This window comes from Thalassophryne amazonica, chromosome 19 (genome assembly GCF_902500255.1).
Source record: "Thalassophryne amazonica chromosome 19, fThaAma1.1, whole genome shotgun sequence".
In the NCBI taxonomy this organism is placed as follows: Eukaryota; Metazoa; Chordata; class Actinopteri; order Batrachoidiformes; family Batrachoididae; genus Thalassophryne; species Thalassophryne amazonica.
Window position 1 is genome coordinate 64,502,943 of NC_047121.1, and position 23,748 is coordinate 64,526,690.

Below are 23,748 nucleotides of genomic sequence, written 5' to 3' on the forward strand. Positions count from 1 at the left end.
TTTTCTTTTCCAGTCTCTTTTTATTAATTTACCAAAGACATGTTCTATTAATTACAATTCATTTTCACTGACAAATTTACACACATATTTAAAACACAATACACACCCACTTATGTATTTCCAAATAGCTGCTGTGTTTTATACATTCCTCTCAGCTTTTGGAGGTTGGGTTTGAGGATTTCCTGCAGAAAAAAAGAATGCATTCACCAAAAACAACAACAGCCATGCTTTAACATTTTACTCTGATATACACATGCATTGAAGTTTTTTTTTTTTTACCTCTTGGTCTCTGTCTAAATGCAGGATGTCAACTAAGGGAACAATGGATGGACGACCATGAGCACACTGGAAGGGCAACTGGCAGGCTGACAAGGACGCCACCAAGCTGCAGCACTCGTCTCTGCTCAGGCTGTCATTGAATTTGATAGCCCCTAATTAAAGGATAATTACGTACAAGTGACTGGTATGACACTTTTATTACACACACACACACACACACACACACACACACACACACACACACACACACACACACACACACACACACACACACACACACACACACACTAGAGAAGGGTTTTAAGAGTGCATACCAACAACAAGGCCCCACAGTTCCTTTTCATTTAGGCTCCAAAACAAATTCCAAACCTTAGTCCACCCCACCACATAAACTCTCCGAAAATACATGTTTGTCCACAGGATCTGGATCATTATCTAAATCTGGACCAAAAAACACCTACGGATAGACAATTGTGGGATCATAAACACTAACCTGATGACTGCTGACCTGTGACCCCATCTTTGTTCCTGATCATTCATCTTCATCCCAACCTTTGATCATGAACACTCATCTTTGATTTTGATACCTGACCTCAGGTTGAAATTGCTCTATTTGATCCTGAACTCTTAGCTTTGATGGATCAGAGATCAAAGCGCAAAAAAGGGATCAGAGATCAAAGCTCCAAATCATCAAAAAAAGTCGAGAACATGATAACAGGAATCAGGGCCAAAGGACAAATATCAGATCTGCACCAAAGTTTAATCAACTCTTCCATGACCCAGGTTGTACAGCTCACAAAGTTCTGGGAGAACCAAAGTCATTCCAGTGGTGTGTAAGGACCCTGTAGTGAGGTGGTGCACAGGCCACTATTTAGTGTCCAAATCTCACAAGCTTACAGTTCGGACAGAAACACCAGGTCCCTAAAGACATGGACCTTCATTTTCCAGCAAAAGCATGACCTTGTCACACCATAAGCTCTTCTCAAGCATCTCTTTCAAAGCTCCCATAACAGCAATGGAAAATGGTCATCGCTGCAAATAGAAAGAATGTTTTAGGTGCCTACATGAATGAGCCATCTCTGGTTTGGACCTGGGCACCAATGTGTATTGGATGACTTCTCTGCACCACATCAATCGCCACTCACTTGAGACAAGACCCTTAGTGTTCACCGGTGGCATATTTCCTTTCCAGAGATAATGATCCAAGCAGCATTCCCTCATCCGCTCCATGCAACCCAACAGTAACTACAGCAACAGTTAGTGAATTTTCTGGACAGTAAGACCCCCCCCCCTTCACTAGTTACTTGGACTTAAGTTCCGAAGTAACTTATGTGGGAAAAAATATTGTATTATCATCTATGACCACAAGATGGCACTATTTACATGCATGACAAGCTGCTCTTGTATACTGAATGAGGACCTGTGATTAACACTGGAAAAGAAGAACTGAATATGAAAAATGTTATTTGTCCATAAAAATTAGTAAATTTAAGAAATCAGGATCTCAAACTGAAAGCCCATGCTCTGTTTAAAAAAAGAAAGAAAGGGGAATATAACTTTTATACAACTCAGACCAATACTTGCTTGGCTTGTGTGAGACAGCAAGAACAGCAATGACAACTCAGTTAAGTCTATTATGTTTTACAAATGCTATTTGCATAATAAATCAATAATGAGCTGAGTTTCCAAACATTTCATTACACTGTACTCTTACTTACCTATGATTGTCTGTTCAGTGGCCATAAGAAGCAGTTGACACTGTTTGTGCATTGTAAAATAACGTTAATTAGCTCATTCATTTCTGATCATTAAGTCAGTGTTTCTGTTATAAACAAATAATGAAAATAAAGTTTTCAAATGTTTCATTACAATGTACCTTTACCTCATCTATGATCCTCTGTTCAGTGGCCACAAGAAGCAGTTTACTCCTGCTTGTGCCTCATACAATAATTAGCTTGCTAGCTTCTGCTTGGTAACTCAGTTGTTGCATTGTAAATAAATAATGCAGCAATTAAATAAATTTTTCCTGCTTGTTGTGTGAAACAGTAGCAACATTGTCAATCCTTCCACCAAACCCCCAAAGGGTAGTTACTTTATGCCAAAGGACCAACAGTTACAGATGCCGTTTAAAATAATGCCCGAGATGCAAACTGGTGTACCTCTGCACCAGTCTTCATTGAAATCTGTTCATGAAAAAGACAACCTGCTTGACAGCGGTAATAAAGTGAAGGATAATTTAACGTTACCGTGGCATGCTAGAGAGGCAAGAACTTTCAGCACAGTTAACGGCAGCGTCCCTCTCACTCTTCCAGCTGAGCGGAGTAACTGACAAAAAAAGTAAATAAAGGCATTGTACATTATCCTCTCGTGAAATGCTTTTTCCACAGTGCAGAGTAGAGTGGAAATAAACTGCCAAGATTACCTCAATCTGCTCCTGGAGGTACTCCTGTAGTGTGATCAAAGGAAAAAAAGAAAAATGGTAAGCACGAGGGAATAGGATTATAAATAGGATTAGTATAAACATCTGAATAATGACGACGCTCAAATCCTACCTCAACTATTGGCCTGATGACAGATGGTCTCCCCCGCCTGAGCTCGTTACTCTCTTTTTCCACAAAGCACATTGGTACCTTCCCTACAAGTACATGCAGATCTCCCGCATGTGAGAACTTAACCTCCAGACCTAAACTTCTGAAATGTGGCTGACAAGACCTGTAAGAGAAAGAGTTCACAATCACCAGCAGCACATAACGAGTACACTGAGACAAACAACAAATAAGCAACACTGTCTCTGGCATCAAGCACAGTGGTGGAAGAACGCCAGCACCAAACGGCAGCAGTCTGAAACAAACAAAATAAAATGGGAAAAAAAACAAAACAAAACTATTTTTAACTTTAATTAAAATGACATGTTCATGCTGTAACAACAACACAAAGTGATAAATCACAGCAACTATAGAAGGCACACTCAGTAAGGGCATTCCTTTGCTGTGGTAATAAATGCCAACCATCAATACTCCCCACTACTGGACCTAGGAGGAGGTCTACAGGTCTGTGTGCAGCATGTGTACAGCTCTTTGTGATATCATAAAGGCAGTTTTTAGAAATACAAGGAAACAGCTAAAAGACAAAGAAAGCTAAAGGATCATTTGGAAGCAGAGCTGGATGTGATTCTAAACAAAACTGTTACCTTAAAGGCTTGGTCACACCGCGGATAACCACCACTCTGCCACAGGTTCAAGATAAAATGTCCCAGGTATGCATGGCACATTCACGCGACTGTCACTGTCACTGAAAAAAATGGGTGTCGACGATGTGTGGTGGGCTGAAAAATCACTGGAATGTATGTTGAATATATTCAAAATACAGGCAGCAGCTCCCGTGACTTTTGATTTTTTTTTTTGTCGTGTGCCACAGTGCTACCATCTCTCTGCCACTGTTTCTACAGGTGTGCGCGTGTCAGCAGCTGGCACAGTGAGGTTGGAGAGAAAAAAAGTTTTGCTACTGAAATTTGGAAAGAGAGCCTTATGATTAGCCTTTCACATATCAAAACACATGCATGGATTATTTAATTATTTTTATCTACATTCAGAGGTGTGAACTATTTTATGCACAACAACGTAGGTTAGCCAAATATGCAAAGTGTGCTTATCAAATGCGTTTTTGTAGGTGTTACCAGGGCATGACATACACTAAACAGACGATTAAGTTAACACAATATTAATATAACCTGAGGTAATTCCTGAACATTTCACAGAAAGTAAAAGCTGCAAACTACATAGATGTGTGCAATACGTATATGGTGTATTCCACAGCGATAAAACAACGAGGACATCTGGTAATTACTTTAGCCCACATCCCCATATAAAGCCTGTGTTGTTGAAGAATCTAGTATGCAATAAAGGATTTATCAATCAATTATACTGCATGCATAATAAGAAGAGGAAATATTTTGTGGCTTTGGCACATTGGTGACCACAATCCCCATTCATCAATAAGCTGAGAAACCAGACATGTCTTTAACCCAATGTTGTTCACAGAAATGAAGACTATATTATCCAATTAGTAATTATAATATTAAACAGTTGTGTCAGTAATGTTTGGTCTTTGGCACTGTGTTGTTTGTGCCCACGCCTCTGCATGTCTGTGCCTCAGAAATCTGTCAATTAGCAAGCTTAATATAAAACAACCTTTTAATCAGCAGAAAATGAGCCTTCACTCCATGCACGCACGTGTTGCCACAGACATGCATGGTTGTGGCAGACTTGTCCTCCTTCCTCTTTGACAAAAAAACAAAACAAACAACAAAAACACTACGGTGTTGTGTGGGCCGCTGAAGAGGAGGTACTGCTGGCCCACCACCACCAGAGGGCGCCCTGTCTGGAGTGCGGGCTCCAGGCACCAGAGGGCGCTGCCGCCTCACAGGAGCAGCCAGGGTGACAGCTGTCACCCATCACCTGAGACGAGACAGCTGATATCAATCAACAGGGAGGTATATCAGCAGGACGGCATCTCCACCTCATTGCCGAGATATCGCTCTACCAAGGAGGTAACGTATCCAGCCAAACGGATCATCTTTTGACCATTAAATACTTTTTGCCTTTACACAGAAAGAGAAAAGACAGCAGGAGACTGTATTTTGGATAAGTACTCACATTCCTGCACTCACCTGTATTTTCCTGACAAGAGGTGGAGGTGGTGTTTCCACCCTGTGTGTTGCTGGGTGCAGCCGCACCCACACCTGACTGTATCTGTTCCTTGCCAGCAGTACCGGATCCGATGAGCGGAGGCAGTGGCCACCTGGGGTTCGGGACTTGGCGGCTCCAGTATCCCCGGGGTTCGGTGGCAGAGGAAATCGGGTGGTTCCGGTTCGACTCGGACAGACGTCTCCTATCGTCGAGCCTGCCCACACGACACCTTTGGAATTCGGTTACTGCTGTATTTGTAAATCTGTTGTGTGAGTTCACAACAGTAAAACTTTGTGATTTGACTTTCTCCATTGTCCGTTCATTTGCGCCCCCTGTTGTGGGTCCATGTTCCTACACTTTCCCAACAGGATATCTCGGCCAACGTCATGGATCCCGAGGGGCGTCAACCGGCTGTTGAACGGCCAATGGAAGAACAGGACGCGCAGGCGTCCGCAGGAGAGATAATCGGTGAGTTGCAGCGGATCCTCACCGCTTTCACGACTCGGTTAGATTTGATGACCGAGCAGAATGTCCTCCTGAACCGCAGGGTGGAGGCTCTCGCCGCGCAGGCGGAAGCGCGCCCTCCGGGCGCCGCTGCGGCTCTCCCTCCCGTAGACCCTGTGCGTAACATTGACGTTCCACTGGTCGTTCAACGACCCCTCCCACCTTCCCCGGAAGCATACATAAGCCCCCCAGAGCCGTACGGAGGCTGTGTGGAGACGTGCGCGGATTTCCTTATGCAGTGTTCGCTCGTCTTCGCACAGCGTCCAGTTATGTACGCGACTGATGCTAGCAAGGTAGCTTATGTAATAAACCTGCTTCGCAGCGAGGCACGCGCTTGGGCTACAGCGCTCTGGGAGCAAAAGTCACGGCTCCTTCAGACATATGATGGGTTTGTGAGGGAGCTCAGAACCGTGTTCGATCATCCCAATAGAGGAGAAACCGCTTCAACTGTGCTACTGTCGATGAGACAGGGGCGTCGGAGCGCAGCTGCCTATGCAGTCGACTTCCGCATCGTGGCTGCAAGGTCCGGCTGGAATAGCGCTGCCCTCCGCGCCGCCTTTGTAAACGGACTGTCATTGGTTCTTAAGGAGCACCTGGTGGCTAAGGACGAACCGCGGGATTTAGATGGGCTCATCGATCTTGTCATACGGTTAGACAACCGGTTAGAAGAACGTCGGCGGGAACGAGACGAAGGGCGTGGCCGGGCACGCGCCGTCCCTCTCCCTTCCGGTTCCGACCGCGCTCCGCCTTCCCCACGCTCCACGGCCCCTGCGCTCCCTGGGGCCACAGCTCCCCCTGCTGACGAAGCTATGGACACGAGTAGGGCAACATTTAGGGCACCAGACGCACAGAGGAGACGGGCCCACGGAGCTTGTTTTGTTTGTGGTGTGATAGAGCACCACATGAGGGACTGCCCCGAGCGGTTCAACTCCAACGCCCCGCCCCTAGAGACTGGGCTAGGGGTGGGCCGAGACATTCACGTGGGACACACCCACATTGCCACACGACTCCCAGTCACGATCCTTTATGAGGACTCAACCCTGAAGGCCCCAGCACTGGTGGACACGGGCTCTGAGGGGAATCTGTTGGACAGCAGATGGGCCAGGGAGATAGGGCTCCCTCTGGTGGCGCTTACCTCACCGGTACAGGTTCGGGCACTAGATGGCTCCCTACTCCCTCCGATCACGCATAAGACACCACCTGTAACTCTGGTGGTGTCAGGAAATCACCGGGAGGTGATCGAGTTTTTTGTGACTCAGGCCACCTCCCGTGTGGTTTTAGGTTTTCCCTGGATGTTGAAGCACAATCCCCGGATTGATTGGCTGTCCGGGGTAGTGGTTCAGTGGAGCGAGACCTGCCATCGGGTGTGTCTAGGTTCCTTGGTTCCTCCCGGCTCCCAAGCTAAGGAGGAGGTCAGAGTCCCGCCCAATCTGGGGACGGTGCCGGTGGAGTACCATGACCTTGTCGACGTGTTCAGCAAGGATCTGGCTCTCACTCTTCCCCCCCACCGTCCGTATGATTGTGCCATTGATTTGGTTCCGGGCAGTGAGTTCCCGTCCAGTAGGCTGTACAACCTCTCACGGCCTGAGAGCGAATCAATGGAGACCTACATCCGGGACTCGTTAGCTGCCGGGTTGATCCGGAATTCCACCTCCCCGATGGGCGCAGGTTTCTTTTTTGTGGGCAAAAAAGATGGCGGACTTCGTCCATGCATTGATTATAGGGGGTTGAACGAGATCACGGTTCGCAACCGATACCCATTGCCCCTGTTGGATTCAGTGTTCACACCCCTGCACGGAGCCCAGATTTTCACCAAGCTCGATCTTAGAAATGCGTACCACCTGGTTCGGATCCGGAAGGGAGACGAGTGGAAGACGGCATTTAACACCCCCTTAGGTCACTTTGAGTACCTGGTCATGCCGTTCGGTCTCACAAACGCTCCCGCGACTTTCCAAGCGTTGGTTAACGATGTCTTGCGGGATTTCCTGCACCGGTTCGTCTTCGTATATCTAGACGATATACTCATCTTTTCTCCGGACCCTGAGACCCATGTCCAGCATGTACGTCAGGTCCTGCAGCGGTTGTTGGAGAACCGGCTGTTTGTGAAGGGCGAGAAGTGTGAGTTCCACCGCACGTCTTTGTCCTTCTTGGGGTTCATTATCTCCTCCAACTCCGTCGCTCCTGATCCGGCCAAGGTTGCGGCGGTGAGAGACTGGCCCCAACCCACAAGCCGTAGGAAGTTGCAACAGTTCCTAGGCTTTGCTAATTTCTACAGGAGGTTCATCAAGGGCTACAGTCAGGTAGTTAGCCCCCTGACAGCCCTGACCTCACCAAAAGTCCCCTTCACCTGGTCGGATCGTTGCGAAGCTGCGTTCAAGGAGTTGAAACGGCGCTTCTCGTCTGCACCTGTTCTGGTGCAGCCCGATCCTAGTCGCCAGTTAGTGGTTGAAGTGGACGCCTCGGACTCAGGGATAGGAGCCGTGCTGTCCCAGAGCGGGAAGACCGATAAGGTCCTTCACCCGTGTGCCTATTTTTCCCGCAGGTTGACCCCAGCCGAACGGAACTATGACGTCGGCAATCGAGAGCTCCTTGCGGTGAAAGAGGCTCTTGAGGAGTGGAGACATCTGTTGGAGGGAACGTCCGTGCCATTCCACGGTTTTCACTGACCACCGGAACCTGGAGTATATCAGGACCGCCAAGCGGCTGAATCCCAGGCAAGCCCGCTGGTCACTGTTCTTCGGCCGTTTTGACTTCCGGATCACCTACCGTCCCGGGACCAAAAATCAAAGATCGGATGCCTTGTCCCGGGTACATGAAGATGAGGTCAAAACGGAGTCGTCGGATCCCCCGGATCCCATCATCCCGGAGTCCGCTATCGTGGCCGCCCTCACCTGGGACGTGGAGAAGACCGTCCGGGAGGCCCTGACACGAGACCCGGACCCCGGAACCGGACCGAAGAACAAACTCTACGTCCCACCAGAAGCCAGGGCTGCAGTTCTGGACTTCTGTCACGGTTCTAAGCTCTCCTGTCATCCTGGGGTGCGAAGAACCGTGGCAGTCGTCCGGCAGCGCTTCTGGTGGGCGTCCCTGGAGGCCGACGTCCGGGGTTACATCCAGGCCTGTACCACCTGCGCCAGGGGCAAGGCCGACCACCGCAAGACATCGGGATTGCTACAGCCGCTGCCCGTGCCTCATCGCCCCTGGTCTCACATCGGCCTGGATTTTGTCACGGGCCTCCCGCCGTCCCAGGGAAACACCGTCATCCTCACGATAGTGGACCGATTCTCCAAGGCGGCCCACTTCGTGGCCCTCCCGACGCTACCAACGGCCCAGGAGACAGCGGACCTCCTGGTCCACCACGTCGTCCGTCTGCATGGGATACCATCAGACATCGTCTCCGATCGCGGTCCCCAGTTCTCCTCGCACGTCTGGAGGAGCTTCTGCCGGGAACTGGGGGCCACGGTCAGTCTCTCGTCCGGGTATCACCCCCAGACCAACGGGCAAGCAGAACGGGCCAACCAAGAGATGGAGCAGACCCTAAGTTGTGTGACAGCCGCGCACCCGACGGCCTGGAGTACCCACCTGGCCTGGATCGAGTACGCCCACAACAGTCAAGTATCATCAGCCACCGGCCTCTCCCCTTTTGAGGTGTGTTTGGGGTATCAGCCCCCGTTGTTTCCGGTGGTCGAGGGAGAGGTCGGTGTGCCCTCGGTCCAGGCCCACCTACGGAAGTGCCGTCGGGTGTGGCGTGCCGCCCGTTCTGCTTTGTTGAAGGCCCGGACGAGGGCGAAGAACCATGCAGACCGGCGGCGGACCCCGGCTCCTACGTATCGTCCTGGGCAGGAAGTGTGGTTGTCCACCAAGGACATTCCCCTACAAGTGGACTCCCCAAAACTACAGGAACGATACATTGGTCCGTTCAAAATTCTCAAGGTCATCAATCCCGCCGCAGTGAGGCTTCAGCTTCCGGCCTCACTGCGGATTCATCCAGTGTTCCATGTTTCCAGAATCAAACCTCATCACACCTCACCCCTCTGCACTCCGGGTCCGGCACCACCTCCTGCCCGGATCATCGACGGCGAGCCGGCTTGGACTGTACGCCGGCTCCTGGACGTCCGACGGATGGGCCGGGGTTTGCAGTATCTGGTGGACTGGGAAGGGTACGGCCCCGAAGAGCGCTCCTGGGTGAAGAGGAGCTTCATCCTGGACCCGGCCCTCCTGGCCGACTTCTACCGTCGCCACCCGGACAAGCCTGGTCGTGCGCCAGGAGGCGCCCGTTGAGGGGGGGGGTCCTGTTGTGTGGGCTGCTGAAGAGGAGGTACTGCTGGCCCACCACCACCAGAGGGCGCCCTGTCTGGAGTGCGGGCTCCAGGCACCAGAGGGCGCTGCCGCCTCACAGGAGCAGCCAGGGTGACAGCTGTCACCCATCACCTGAGACGAGACAGCTGATATCAATCAACAGGGAGGTATATCAGCAGGACGGCATCTCCACCTCATTGCCGAGATATCGCTCTACCAAGGAGGTAACGTATCCAGCCAAACGGATCATCTTTTGACCATTAAATACTTTTTGCCTTTACACAGAAAGAGAAAAGACAGCAGGAAACTGTATTTTGGATAAGTACTCACATTCCTGCACTCACCTGTATTTTCCTGACAAGAGGTGGTGTTTCCACCCTGTGTGTTGCTGGGTGCAGCCGCACCCACACCTGACTGTATCTGTTCCTTGCCAGCAGTACCGGATCCGACGAGCGGAGGCAGTGGCCACCTGGGGTTCGGGACTTGGCGGCTCCAGTATCCCCGGGGTTCGGTGGCAGAGGAAATCGGGTGGTTCCGGTTCGACTCGGACAGACGTCTCCTATCGTCGAGCCTGCCCACACGACACCTTTGGAATTCGGTTACTGCTGTATTTGTAAATCTGTTGTGTTTGTTGTGTGAGTTCACAACAGTAAAACTTTGTGATTTGACTTTCTCCATTGTCCGTTCATTTGCGCCCCCTGTTGTGGGTCCGTGTTCCTACACTTTCCCAACATACGGTTCAGCACAATGGACAGTTCCTGCAGAAGCGACAGCTAAAAGAAAGAGTCTTATAAATTCCTGCCACATACACACCACAAACAACACAAACAGTGTTGCCACCATCATGTATATGGTGTGCATCAGTGACTTTCTTAAAAAAAAAAAAAAAGTACATTAAAACTCACATATAATGGATTCAGGTGAATCAGCCAATTTTGTTCGTTACAATCGAAATCCGATATGTGTATAGATTAGCTACAGTCAGGAGATGCTGAACAAGCTACAGGGAATCCCCAGCACCAATTAGGCTTACATATTTCCTTGATTAAATGACTGACCTTAAATTCTGCCACATTTAATGGACAGGACAAAACTTCGTCTGGGAAAAAAAAACAAACACCTGCCTTATATACGCGCAAGGCATAAAGTGCATGAAAAAGATTACATCTGTTCAAGTCACTCTTTTTTCTAAGTCCGATGCAGAGTGACACCTTAAAATCCTAAAGCCCGATTTATGCTTTTGCAACTCCATAACTCCATGACCATGCAACGACATTGATGTGTGCGTGACCCTTTTAAAGTTCTCCGTCACTTTGGTGGGCGTCTTAATGCAATTTATCGCAGGAACAGTGGCTTTTTCTGGATCAATTTGTCCCTCAATGAGCTCCCCTTGTTTATACAATCATCAACCTCCAAACCAACATTATGGCACATACAATTTCTCTCCATGAATTGCAGGTCATTTAACAGTCTTTTTTTTTTTTACTTTGTGTTGTAAAGTTGGTCATATTAGTGGACTTTTCTGCCAAACATATTTGATCCACGACTGAAATGTAATCAGTGGGCACACTGCAAAAACTTTTAAAATATGATGGGAGAGGAAGGAGTCAAAGCAAAAAAATGACAAATCACAGCCCTTGCAGTCTCAGTCATTTGGAATGGGCTATGGAGAGGGTTCGCAGCTCCGCTGAGGGTTGTCATCTAAAGTGGTTGTCTTTGGTTCAACACACCCAGGGAACCGTATGAAACTTAACACCATATTACAGTGCAGGCGGCAAGCACTCGCCGGCCTTGAATAAAGGGCTGCCTTGCTTAGCTGCCGTGTCTGAGCATGGTTTGAAAAAAATTAACTCCCGGCCTTTTAATTAAGGAAATACTACCCACATTCCTCAAATGGGCGAGTGTCAGTAGTGAACTTCATTTCGTAGCCCAGACTCCTCTGTCCAGTTGCGAGGGGTTTTTAATGGAAATACATTGCGATCAGACAGGACGTTTTGTCCAATGTGAGCGAAAATCGGTTATATAAAATCTGCTATACAGTGTTTATTACATGGAAAACCATACAAAAACATTGAGACTTTTGCTTTTGTCCAGTGAGTGCGTATATCTGGTTTATACAATGACTATTTACTATTATTGTATATGTGACCGCTACCCCCCCCCCCCCCCCCCCCCCCCCCCCCCCACACACACACAAACACAAAGTCAGAGGCTGTCTGTGACCCAGGCTTAGCCACAAAAGTTCCTCAAAATGTGTTCTACACTTTTTGACAGATTTTGTGCACAAGCAGACAGCAGTGATAACATGACCTCCAACCCTTCTGTCAACTATAATTTAACTGAACTTTCAATAAAAGTAAACACTGAATGAGCTGAGCTCTGGAAAGCTGCATGCATTTTTGACAAATATCTATTTTCAAATACCTCCCTGTCACTCAATGGAGTACAATCAGATAAACAAACCTCAGCAGACGGAGCTCATCTTCTGTTGCACTGATCTCAAGAAGTGGCAAAATGGTTGATGAGCGCAGACGCCGTTCCCCTGGTGCATGTGAGTCATCTTCATATGAATCTATAATAGCATAAAGAGCTGTAAATATAGTAAAACTCAGGCATGTCCCAGAGATAATGTTGATAATTGAAAGGACCAGTTCCCCACACCCTTCATTTTCAATTCTAATCCAATTACATTTTTCCGCAAATCTGATTGGTTAATCGTGTGAGATTTCAGGCCGTATAATATTGGGGTATTGTCGGGATGCAGAACTGTCAATTTATGCGACAAGACGCACAATTCGACAGAACACCGGCCACGCGCGCTGCTAGCTGTTAGCTGAGAGTGAGAGAAAGTTGCGTACTGCCGCCGGCGAAAAGGGTGAATTTAAGCTACCATACGAAAGTATCGATGTGGATTCTGATACAGAATTACCGTTTCACATTTGATGGATTACTCCACGCCGTGACCACTGTTGGAGCGATGCTGCCTCACAGTAAGCCTCGCCGAACAAACTACCTACAGAAAAATAAACTGCAAATGATGGAATTGGATTAGAAGGAGAATAACCCCATTGTGTCTGATGATTTGCGGACGTTCATGCTGTTATACGGTTGCAAATATCCATTTTATCGTAAAACTCCTTTTTACCGATTCCGCTAACATGTTGCAGGTAAAGCTGAATTTGAGACCGTATAACCAGCATGAACATCCACAAACCATCAGACACAACAGGGTTATTCCCTAAATAACCAAGTGGCCTCTGTGTGCGTGTATGCATGCGTGTGTTTGGCTTTGATCACAGACAAACTGGGGAGAGCTGACATTTGCCGTTTCGTATGTTTATGTATTTTGGGTTAAGGATGAATGCCACCAAAATACAACACTGATAGGACTAATATTTTTGGAAAAACTACGGATATTAGCTAACAACACCGAACAATGGACACTGATAATTACATTCTGGACATGCATGCCATTCCAGCAGGGCGCAGTAAATCATCTATATATTAAAAGCATGTGTGCGTGATTTTATTTAATAAGTTCAACATAAGTACATAATATGATTGTAAATATGTTAAAGATACTTGGATGATACAGGAAAGTGAAAACACTTATTTCCATTGTGGTCCAATTAAAAATTAAATATTAAAAATTAAAAAAATTAAAAATAGAATAATAAAATAAAATAATAACAATATTGAAAAAGGATAATAATAATAGTAATAATAATAATAATAATAATAATAATAGTGTGTATATGATAACAAGAATCTTAATTTTAATTTATTCAATTTATAAAATCACGCCAATGTCGCCTCAAGGCACCTCACATAAAAACAGCTCAAAAACAATATAAATAATAATAAAAAAAAAAGTAAAATAAAATTAAAACATGAAAAACACAAAAGTTCATAATAAAACACAATAAAAAGTAAAAGAACTTAAAAGAATTAAAAAAGGATGCTAGCCATAAGACTGGGTATAAAGATGTGTCTTTAGTCTTTTCTTAAAAATCTCCACAGAATCTGAAAGTCTAACAATTTATAAATACATTAATACAGTAAAATAACATAAAAAAATACATAATTAACAGGAAATAAAAGGGTTGAGTTCTTCCTCTAAAGACCATTGAGGTCTAAGGTTCTAAAAACATTCTGGACTCACATGCCATTCCAACTCATTATAGAAACTTTGCATAATTTATTACCATCCTTGAAAAATGTCAGCTACCTATTTTATAAACACTCCTAAATCTGGATCCCCACCGGCAACATGCTAGTTTCAGTATAAAACAAAACAAAACAAAAGATTCTGGGTTGTGATTTTAATGCCATTACCTGCAATGGCAACAACCAGCTAAAATGGAAAATAACACTAATGTGATTTGTGTGAAATTTTATTTACTTTTTTAAAATCAGCAGCAGCTTGATTAGTAGTTGTTTATTTTGAAAGTTTTTTGTTTCCATTTGCTTTCCCAGATGACATTACTGACATTTTTATCTATTTACGCAAACCTGCAAAACACGCCAAACAAACGAATATGAAAAAATATAATTATATACAGTACATCAAAAATGATTGCTTGCTCACTCACAAATGTCAACGTATTGCTTCAAACAGAAAAGATTTAAATGGATTTGGATATAAGCAAAATTTTTATGCCAACTGAAGTTAGCAATAATTGTGATTCTTTTCTGGATTTTGTGTTTTGTTTGTTTTTTGTTTACCTGCAATCAAACTTTCAAGTCGAACTCTCTCGTGTGCTGCATGTTGGTCAACGAGCACCAACAGATTTCCTGCAGACTCAGCATGAAAAATATGCAAAAATGAAACACAAACTGTGCCAAGAAAGAAATGGAAAAAGAGATCAAACCTGCTTTGTTCTTACCTTCAGTTTCTTTGAGTGCTGGAGGCTGATCCTCTTTGGCATTGATGAGACACGCGAGGAACTTCTTATTCACTTGATTTATAACCTATCGGGTAATTACACAGCGAATACTTTAACATTGCTTAAGGAGAATTTGTTCAGATACGAGACAAAACATTTCCACTGTGCTAAAAAAACAATGAAATTGCCCCAGAATGCAAAGAGAAACCTGCCTTCATCGAGTGAATCATCGATTTAGAAAAACGGTATGGAAACAAGATGTTGTGAATCTTTACAGCCAGTCCGTTAGCTTGCCCACTTGATATGTCCACGCCAACCTGTAAGCACAATCACACGCGCAAATGTCAAAGAAAAATCATTTGTATCAACACAACAGAAAGAAAACGCAAGCTATTGTGCGATCACAAGGTGTCGCCTGACCCCTTGATTACAGGCTCCTACAATATGAAGGGAACTGATGGTTTGCTTACCCGCGGAGGTCGAACGAATACAGGATTATTCCACTTTGAGTACAGCGAGGAAAGCGAGTTGACAACCTCCCCGTCATCATCTGTGGTGTGTGAACACATACAGTGCAGATTAGCTGCTGTGTGACGCACGTGGCACTAGGCCCTTACAGTCGACTGTGACAATCTGATCTGATCTGCGCGGGGTACCTCTGACATCACGCCCTGAGCTAATCACTCTGTCTGCTCTGGATTTAGGTAGGAAGGGCAAAACTAGAGCCACCTGAAATGGGTAGCACCTGTACTCCATCCCTACAGTTCAAAAAGTGGGAACACAGAAGTGCATATGTGAACATTTTGTGTATCCTAAGATGACCTTTGTGGGCTACTTCAATGACACAGATGGTATTCATCACTTTTGTTTCGAGCCCAACCGATATAAATTTTTTTTTTTGGGGGGGATACTGGTATTAGGGAGCAAAAAATTTATGATACTGATATATACATAAAAAATGGCAATGATTTCTAATATTTCAACTCCTTATGGCAAAGACATATAATTGAGGCTTGACATTTTACAGTTTTAAAATGGACTGATTCGATAAATTCATTATTATAACCATTAATCACCCACAATGCCTTCACTTGGATTGGCAGTCACCCTGTTCACATCACTCAGCATTTGCATAAAATTGACTTGTCATCTATTTTGGCCCCGCTTAGCTGGTGGCACAGCAACCACTCGACTCTTGTCGATGTAAAACTCCCATTTTGATTGAAAATGAATGGTAACTGGTTGCTTTTCTTCTGTCTCTTGTTATTAATTTGACCACAGGGTGACGGGGGTCCCGGCTATGCTTGACAGCACTGTAAGCAATGTCCTCTGCTGGACAAACTACATAATGACATCTTTTCCAACAGCAAAATTATTGTTATGCATTTATTCTGTAAAATTAAAGTATTCATATTATCAAAAATAACGGCGATAGATATGTTCATGAAAAAGGCTCATATCAGCAATACTAATCGGCCAAACAATATCGGTCAGGCTCTACTCTTGATGGCTGGCCTGTTTAACAGCCTCCTGATGAGCACAGATAAACTGCCAACGCACCCGTTTCAGTGACGACACTAACAGCCAAATTGGTGACATCAGATGTACATTGTGCTTGCATTTCTTCTGTGGGAGGGTCCTCGTATCTGCTAAGCCCGGTCACTTTGTTCACGTAAACCGTCTTTCCCACAAATGGATCGTAGTGATGAATCCAGTCGCCCAATGGTGGAGCTTCTTCTCTCTCCAGCAGCTGTGCATTTGTGCTGCAACACGGGATTGCCTCAGGATCCGGCGCAGCATCACAGTGACTGTCGTCGCTGCCAACTTGGATGCCTCCATTAGCACCGTCAACACAGGTAGTGTCCTGAGAGGTAGTTCTTGACATGCTGGTTAACACATCCTGTGATGCTTTAGTCTCGTCTTGTCTTAAAAGGCAGAGTTTAGCAGCCAAAGACATTTCTTTAGCTCTGTTCTGACCTGAGAATGATTTTGCTTTTTTTGAAAGCACTGATGAACTGCTGAGGTTACTCTGAATGTCAGTTACATTCCCCTTTTGCAGGCCTTTCTGGGAAACCAACAAATTCTTTGGATTCGCCCCAAAGCCATCTGTCCGAGAACATCTGGCAGGGTTCAGTAAATGACAAGTGTTGTTCCTTACGGAGGGTATTTTCAGTTCTCCAGATTTACCATATATTCTTCTAAACTTGTCAAGAGATGCAGCCCCCTTTTGAAAACACAACTTCTGACAAGCTAAGATTTTGGGAATCTTTAAAGGGACAGCAGGGGCATGGGTTTTCATCGAGTCCTCTGTCAGTGAAATTTTGCATTTCTCCACCACAGCTTTTCCTTCACTTTCTAGTCCTGAACTGTGCTGCTGAAACATTGTCCAACAGTTCTGGGACATGTTACGAGTCTTAAGACTTTCATGAACGTACGGATCAGATAAACTGATCTTTCTTTTCATAAGTTCATGACCTCCTGTATCGTGAGAGTTTGGGAGAATCTTCTCGGTGCCATTTGAGTCAGGCCTCAATTCCTTATTAATGCTGTCCTGTGAAATTACACGCATCTCTCTTAACTTTGCAGATTCTAGCTGTTTCTCTTCTAAATGTCTGCCTGAGATACCTACAGCACTTTCACAGCCTTCCTCAATGTTGCCCGAAGTCGGCTTTTCCACTTGTGCCACTTCGCGCTCAGAGTCGATCTCCAAATCACACAATGCTTCATTTCCATGGATCATCTTCACCTTGTCTGAATTAAGATTTTCTTGCCCTCGCAGTTCCTCTTCTCCTTTAGACTCCTGGCAAACATAGTCTTCACGTTGAAAGTCATCATGGTGCTTTCGATGAACATTCTGAGATGCCAGCGTCAGTCCAATACAGCAGTCTAGTGTGGAAGCACCCACAGCTGCTTGGATGTCTTCAGAGCCATTGTTGCCATGTTCCACAGTACCCACAAATGTGGAGGACGCATTCTCCAAATCTTCTGGAGAGAGTGAAACCACCAAATTCTCCCTGCTCAAAAATGCATTTACTGCCTCTTCTATGCAAAGCAAAATACCATCCCAATCTTTGAACTCTATCAGAGTTTTTGCAGGATCGAGGCAGATGTCATACTCCGAGTAAGCACATTTGATATTAATGATGTATACCCCATGAAGCTCTTGGCCACGCTTGTGTTTTGGACTCCTGATGGGAGCCTGCCCATCTGGATTGTCGTTTTTCTGGTTGGAAGCGCTTAGTCTGCGCAGCAGAACGTTCAGCAGCTTGTGTATTCGTGTTTTCAGGAGTAGTCTGTTATTTACGTACAGGAACTGTAAACTGTTGTTGTAGTGGCCTTCTCTGCCAATGTACCCGATCACTTCAAACTGCCCGCGAATGTGTGACACTTCCCCCAGTTTCTGTGCTCGTCCAAGGCTATGTATCTGCACAAAGCGGTAGTAGGTGCTTCTGGCTTTGGGAAGCTGCACCATCATGACTCCTGTGCAGTCATTCTTCATGGTGAAGGACACAGAAGGGTGCATGAGGGATACAGCCTCGACTCTGTGTCGAATCCGCTCTCCTTCCAGCACAGTGTCCATCCTCCTCCGGCGAACTGGCATGTTGTGGAAGAAGTTACAGATCACAACAGTCGTACCTGCAGACGGTCGAATGCTTTCTGCTTCAAAGACATCCAAGCCTTTGCCATCCTTGAAGATTTTTACATGCGTTTTTGCTGATGTTCTGCTTCGGGATGAGATCTCGACAAGTTTGGCAAAAGAGACTATGCTGGCCACAGCTTCTCCTCTGAATCCATAAAACCTGAGATGGTCCAGGTCTTCCAGGCAGCTACATTTGCTGGTGTAGTATCGGTTTCCCACACGATCGACATCCTCGGCGCTCATCCCCTGGCCGTTATCGACCACCTGGACTTTAAACGCCTCCAGGTCCACACGCACTCCCACGCATGTCGCTTCGGCGTCGATGCTGTTTAACACGAGTTCTTCCACGCACTGCTGCAGGGAGGGTATCGCCACACCGGAGCGCAGTTTGCCCTGGACCTCCGTGGGTAAGCGCTTAATCAAAACGGCCATGAAAACCGACCTTTTATTAACTTTATAGTCCTTCAGCTGCGTTCACCACAGCAATCTTAGCTAACGTTAGCTTATAGGTACCGCCATTTCCACAAACTACCCCCCCCCCCCACCCGCAAAAAAGTCGGTCGGTTTACGCCAAATAAAACGTTTAAAACGATAATTTAATCATAAATTATTAATAATTCGTTCTCTACTTAAAGCCAGCCACTGTTTACAGTCAACGTAAAACATAAAGACAGATCTCCCCCAGTGCTTGAAGGCAATGCGAGTAAATGCTGCCACCTTCAGGTGCGACGGACCAATAGCTAGTGATGGCTGAATGAGACACTCCGAGGACTTTTCCGGCGTGTTTTATTTATTTTCCAGAACCTTTTTTTGAAAAATACAAAACAACAACAAAACTTTACTTAACCTTCTGGGGTCCAAGGGCATTTTTTGGACAGTTCACTTGCCTGGCATTAATGTTTTATTACTGCTTTTAACAGCTCACCCTGCATCCCACAATCAAGTTGTATGTCTCTTTTTTCAGGACAACCTGCACTTTCAGAATATATGTTTTTGTTGTGTTTTATAAGTGTAATAAAGGTTTACAATCAAAAATAGGCAAGGAAAAAATAAAGCGAAAAACAATTTTCCACACACATTTATTCAAAACACACAGCAAACTATAATAAACAACTGTTTTGACACTTTATAAAAGTAAATTGAGGTTTTGTGTGAAAGACTGTACAACAAAAAGGTTCAAACAATAAACACAAATTGCGGCGTCAACATGCTTAAATTGAACACACCGTACCACATGAATGACATTTTCCATTTAATATCATGTGAATTTTAACATCTATCATGAACATACCTTTTTAATTAATTTAAACTATGTCCAACCAATACAAAATAATAAATACAGTTGGCTTTTGAGTTAGTGTAACACACATTATCTACAAGTTATCTTGCAACCTTAAAAGTGGAGTGCTCTAGGTTGTCAATTTTCTTCTCATTCTTGAACTCTGCCTTGGTTATACGTGACTTTGGGCTCCCAGTGGTCATCAGCCATTCTTGCATTTCTGTCACTTTGATACGGGGACCTTGGAGCTGCCCCTGAACCGTTCCCGTGTCAGTGTTCTGGACCCAGCCAACTAAGCCAAGCCTCTTCCCCTCTGTCTGAATCATGAAAACACAGAGTTAGATGACAGAGTCATCTCTCTGGAACACAAGCACACACACAAATCCTTTCTCATTCAAATAATATATAATTACAGCCACTAATATTGAGTGGTACCGTATGCAGCCTGTGAGCTACTGCCATTAGTATTACTAGTCCACTGTTATTTAAACTACCCATCCATACATTTAATTCACAACCAAAACCTAAGTTTTGAGCTTCAAACTCATCAGCTGCCTTCAGTACAGCGCCAACACCATGATGTCCCTCTTTTTCTCATAATTATAGTGGTTTATTAATGGATGCAGTGCAATCGCGGTGGCTTGTTATTGGATGCCATATGTGAAGAAAAAAAAATACCATTACTTGGCACACACTCAAAAAAATTGTTCACTGGATGAACTCAATTCAATTATGTGCAGGATTGGATTCCGTCTAATAAATATATGTAGTCCCAACTAAATTAAATGACTATCTTGCATGGATGTTTTGAGTTGGGGCTACATATATTTATTAGATGGAAATCTTGCTCATAATTGAATTGAGTTCATCCAATGCATCAGTTTTTTTGAGTGCACCACATACATGTCTCAGCCCAAATAGTTGTACTATCGATCAATCAATCAATCAATTTTTTTATATAGCGCCAAATCACAACAAACAGTTGCCCCAAGGCGCTTTATATTGTAAGGCAAGGCCATACAATAATTATGTAAAACCCCAACGGTCAAAACGACCCCCTGTGAGCAAGCACTTGGCTACAGTGGGAAGGAAAAACTCCCTTTTAACAGGAAGAAACCGCCAGCAGAACTAGGCTCAGGGAGGGGCAGTCTTCTGCTGGGACTGGTTGGGGCTCAGCACATTGGGGCAGAGAGCGTCCAATACCAGTGATTACAAAGTAGACTATTTGTGTTATTTCATTGCTATTTTGAGCAAACAGCAACTGCTCCTTTCATGCTCATTCATTCCTTCTTCAACTTTTTTTTCAATAAATGATTTCTTGCAAACAGAGAGATCACCAAAGGTGTGTACAGCATTCAAAGGCTTTATTGCAAACAGTGTTTCATTGCGACAAAGATTGTAAAACTAGGCAGTTTATCCACCTTTATAACATATATATATATATATATATATCCTGGTTTGAAATGACAGCTGCCAAACACAGAGAATATCAATTATCAGCGTTGATACTTTCAGCGGTATCGGTGTGCAGCACTGATCTGCCAGCAAGACAAAATTGCTTTTTCAAAATTCACGTATTGGATATTATATGGTTTTAATCTCACCTGAGTGTATTTTCGAAAAAACACCCCCTGTACTTTGCCAAAAATCTCATAATCCACTGAAATCAGGTCGTCACTGGACATGGTGGACCTAAAAGAAAACAACGTGACGTCATCACCAGTGGCAGCGCCGCAGTGCAGCTCTGCTGTGATATCAACGCCTTTTAATTTATATCGAAATCACTTGAGATGTCCCTGAATATTAGAAGTATTTATCCTCACATTCACAGACAGACAGCTTTTGTGACAGAGCTCACCTAAACCTGTCAGACAGCGCGCACCGCTCCGGACTCCGCTTCAGGAAGTGACATCACTCCGCGCGCAAAGACGCTCGATGGATTTGAATCAAGAGAAGTCGCTCAAGTGAAAACCACATGCCCCCAAAAATTTTGAGATGGAGCAAAAGATAGAATTTTTTATTTTTGTGACAAATTACACAAGTAAGAAATCCAAGATAATAGAAAGCATAAATAAATAAAAATTAAGAAATTAGGATGGAGAGCTCTCAAGTCTCACGTGTTGACCATGAGACACATGCATTTATCAAATCAAATCAAATCAATTTTATTTATACAGCACCAAATCACAACAAACAGTTGCCCCAAGGCGCTTTATATTGTAAGGCAAGGCCATACAATAATTACGGAAAAACACCAACGGTCAAAACGACCCCCTGTGAGCAAGCACTTGGCAACAGTGGGAAGGAAAAACTCCCTTTTAACAGGAAGAAACCTCCAGCAGAACCAGGCTCAGGGAGGGGCAGTCTTCTGCTGGGACTGGTTGGGGCTGAGGGAGAGAACCAGGAAAAAGACATGTTGTGGAGGGGAGCAGAGATCAATCACTAATGATTAAATGCAGAGTGGTGCATACAGAGCAAAAAGAGAAAGAAACACTCAGTGCATCATGGGAACCCCCCAGCAGTCTAAGTCTATAGCAGCATAACTAAGGGATGGTTCAGGGTCACCTGATCCAGCCCTAACTATAAACTTTAGCAAAAAGGAAAGTTTTAAGCCTAATCTTAAAAGTAGAGAGGGTGTCTGTCTCCCTGATCTGAATTGGGAGCTGGTTCCACAGGAGAGGAGCCTGAAAGCTGAAGGCTCTGCCTCCCATTCTACTCTTACAAACCCTAGGAACTACAAGTAAGCCTGCAGTCTGAGAGCGAAGCGCTCTATTGGGGTGATATGGTACTACGAGGTCCCTAAGATAAGATGGGACCTGATTATTCAAAACCTTATAAGTAAGAAGAAGAATTTAAATTCTATTCTAGAATTAACAGGAAGCCAATGAAGAGAGGCCAATATGGGTGAGATATGCTCTCTCCTTCTAGTCCCTGTCAGTACTCTAGCTGCAGCATTTTGAATTAACTGAAGGCTTTTTAGGGAACTTTTAGGACAACCTGATAATAATTAATTACAATAGTCCAGCCTAGAGGAAATAAATGCATGAATTAGTTTTTCAGCATCACTCTGAGACAAGACCTTTCTAATTTTAGAGATATTGCGCAAATGCAAAAAAGCAGTCCTACATATTTGTTTAATATGCGCATTGAATGACATATCCTGATCAAAAATGACTCCAAGATTTCTCACAGTATTACTAGAGGTCAGGGTAATGCCATCCAGAGTAAGGATCTGGTTAGACACCATGTTTCTAAAATTTGTGGGGCCAAGTACAATAACTTCAGTTTTATCTGAGTTTAAAAGCAGGAAATTAGAGGTCATCCATGTCTTTATGTCTGTAAGACAATCCTGCAGTTTAGCTAATTGGTGTGTGTCCTCTGGCTTCATGGATAGATAAAGCTGGGTATCATCTGCGTAACAATGAAAATTTAAGCAATGCCGTCTAATAATACTGCCTAAGGGAAGCATGTATAAAGTGAATATATTTATGACACAGTTCTACAAAAACTTTGACTTAAAAACTATGCTTTAAAAAATGACCTGATAAAGATTCAGCATTTGATAATTCCTAAAAATGAAGTGTATTCCACCATTAAAACATAATTCAATATGGAAAATTATTTGCTTATAATTCAGCAAAAATATGACTGGAGGTTTTTTATTATTAACAACTTCATAGACTATATATATATATATATATATATATATATATATATATATATATATATATATATATATATATATATATATATATATATATATATATATATATATACACTCAACAAAAATATAAACGCAACACTTTTGGTTTGCTCCCATTTTGTATGAGATGAACTCAAAGATCTAAAACTTTTTCCACATACACAATATCACCATTTCTCTCAAATATTGTTCACAAACCAGTCTAAATCTGTGATAGTGAGCACTTCTCCTTTGCTGAGATAATCCATCCCACCTCACAGGTGTGCCATATCAAGATGCTGATTAGACACCATGATTACTGCACAGGTGTGCCTTAGACTGCCCACAATAAAAGGCCACTCTGAAAGATGCAGTTTCATCACACAGCACAATGCCACAGATGTCGCAAGATTTGAGGGCGCGTGCAATTGGCATGCTGACAGCAGGAATGTCAACCAGAGCTGTTGCTCGTGTATTGAATGTTCATTTCT

The 23,748-nt window shown here is 44.5% G+C and overlaps 2 protein-coding genes across 4 annotated transcripts; both read right to left on the minus strand.

The window, feature by feature from the left end:
- Positions 1-18,985, minus strand: LOC117531803 (DNA mismatch repair protein Mlh3-like). 3 transcript variants are annotated; one of them, XM_034194948.1, is made up of 12 exons: positions 16,217-18,985; positions 15,313-15,414; positions 15,127-15,206; positions 14,869-14,973; positions 14,657-14,741; positions 14,496-14,573; positions 12,234-12,342; positions 2,832-2,991; positions 2,702-2,725; positions 2,526-2,604; positions 280-431; positions 1-182 (listed from the first exon to the last, which is right to left on the minus strand). In XM_034194948.1, the coding sequence occupies exons 1-12, from the start codon at positions 18,726-18,728 to the stop codon at positions 111-113; spliced, it is 3,558 nt and encodes a 1,185-aa protein (XP_034050839.1). In that variant the 5' UTR covers positions 18,729-18,985; the 3' UTR covers positions 1-110. The 3 variants fall into 3 exon arrangements, with proteins under 3 accessions (XP_034050839.1, XP_034050840.1, XP_034050841.1); XM_034194949.1 differs by having other exon boundaries at positions 14,496-14,564; positions 16,217-18,984; XM_034194950.1 differs by lacking the exon at positions 15,313-15,414 and having other exon boundaries at positions 16,217-18,984.
- Positions 18,986-19,531: 546 nt separating this feature from the next.
- On the minus strand, positions 19,532-21,463 carry LOC117531806 (acylphosphatase-1-like). The gene is made up of 3 exons (XM_034194954.1): positions 21,434-21,463; positions 21,180-21,267; positions 19,532-19,892 (listed from the first exon to the last, which is right to left on the minus strand). The coding sequence occupies exons 2-3, from the start codon at positions 21,258-21,260 to the stop codon at positions 19,677-19,679; spliced, it is 297 nt and encodes a 98-aa protein (XP_034050845.1). The 5' UTR covers positions 21,261-21,267; positions 21,434-21,463; the 3' UTR covers positions 19,532-19,676.
- Between the last annotated feature and the right edge of the window lie 2,285 nt (positions 21,464-23,748).

Excerpts from the sequence above, each read along its gene's own strand:
- LOC117531803 (XM_034194948.1), bottom strand. The coding sequence starts at position 18,728 with ATGGCCGTTTTGATTAAGCGCTTACCCACGGAGGTCCAGGGCAAACTG. Across the intron at positions 15,415-16,216 it reads TAGTGTCGTCACTGAAACGG|GGATGGAGTACAGGTGCTAC; the intron begins GTGCGTTGGCAG and ends TTTGAACTGTAG. Across the intron at positions 14,574-14,656 it reads AGCACTCAAAGAAACTGAAG|AGTCTGCAGGAAATCTGTTG; the intron begins GTAAGAACAAAG and ends TTTTTCATGCTG.
- LOC117531806 (XM_034194954.1), bottom strand. The coding sequence starts at position 21,260 with ATGTCCAGTGACGACCTGATTTCAGTGGATTATGAGATTTTTGGCAAA. Across the intron at positions 19,893-21,179 it reads TTTTTCGAAAATACACTCAG|ACAGAGGGGAAGAGGCTTGG; the intron begins GTGAGATTAAAA and ends TTCATGATTCAG.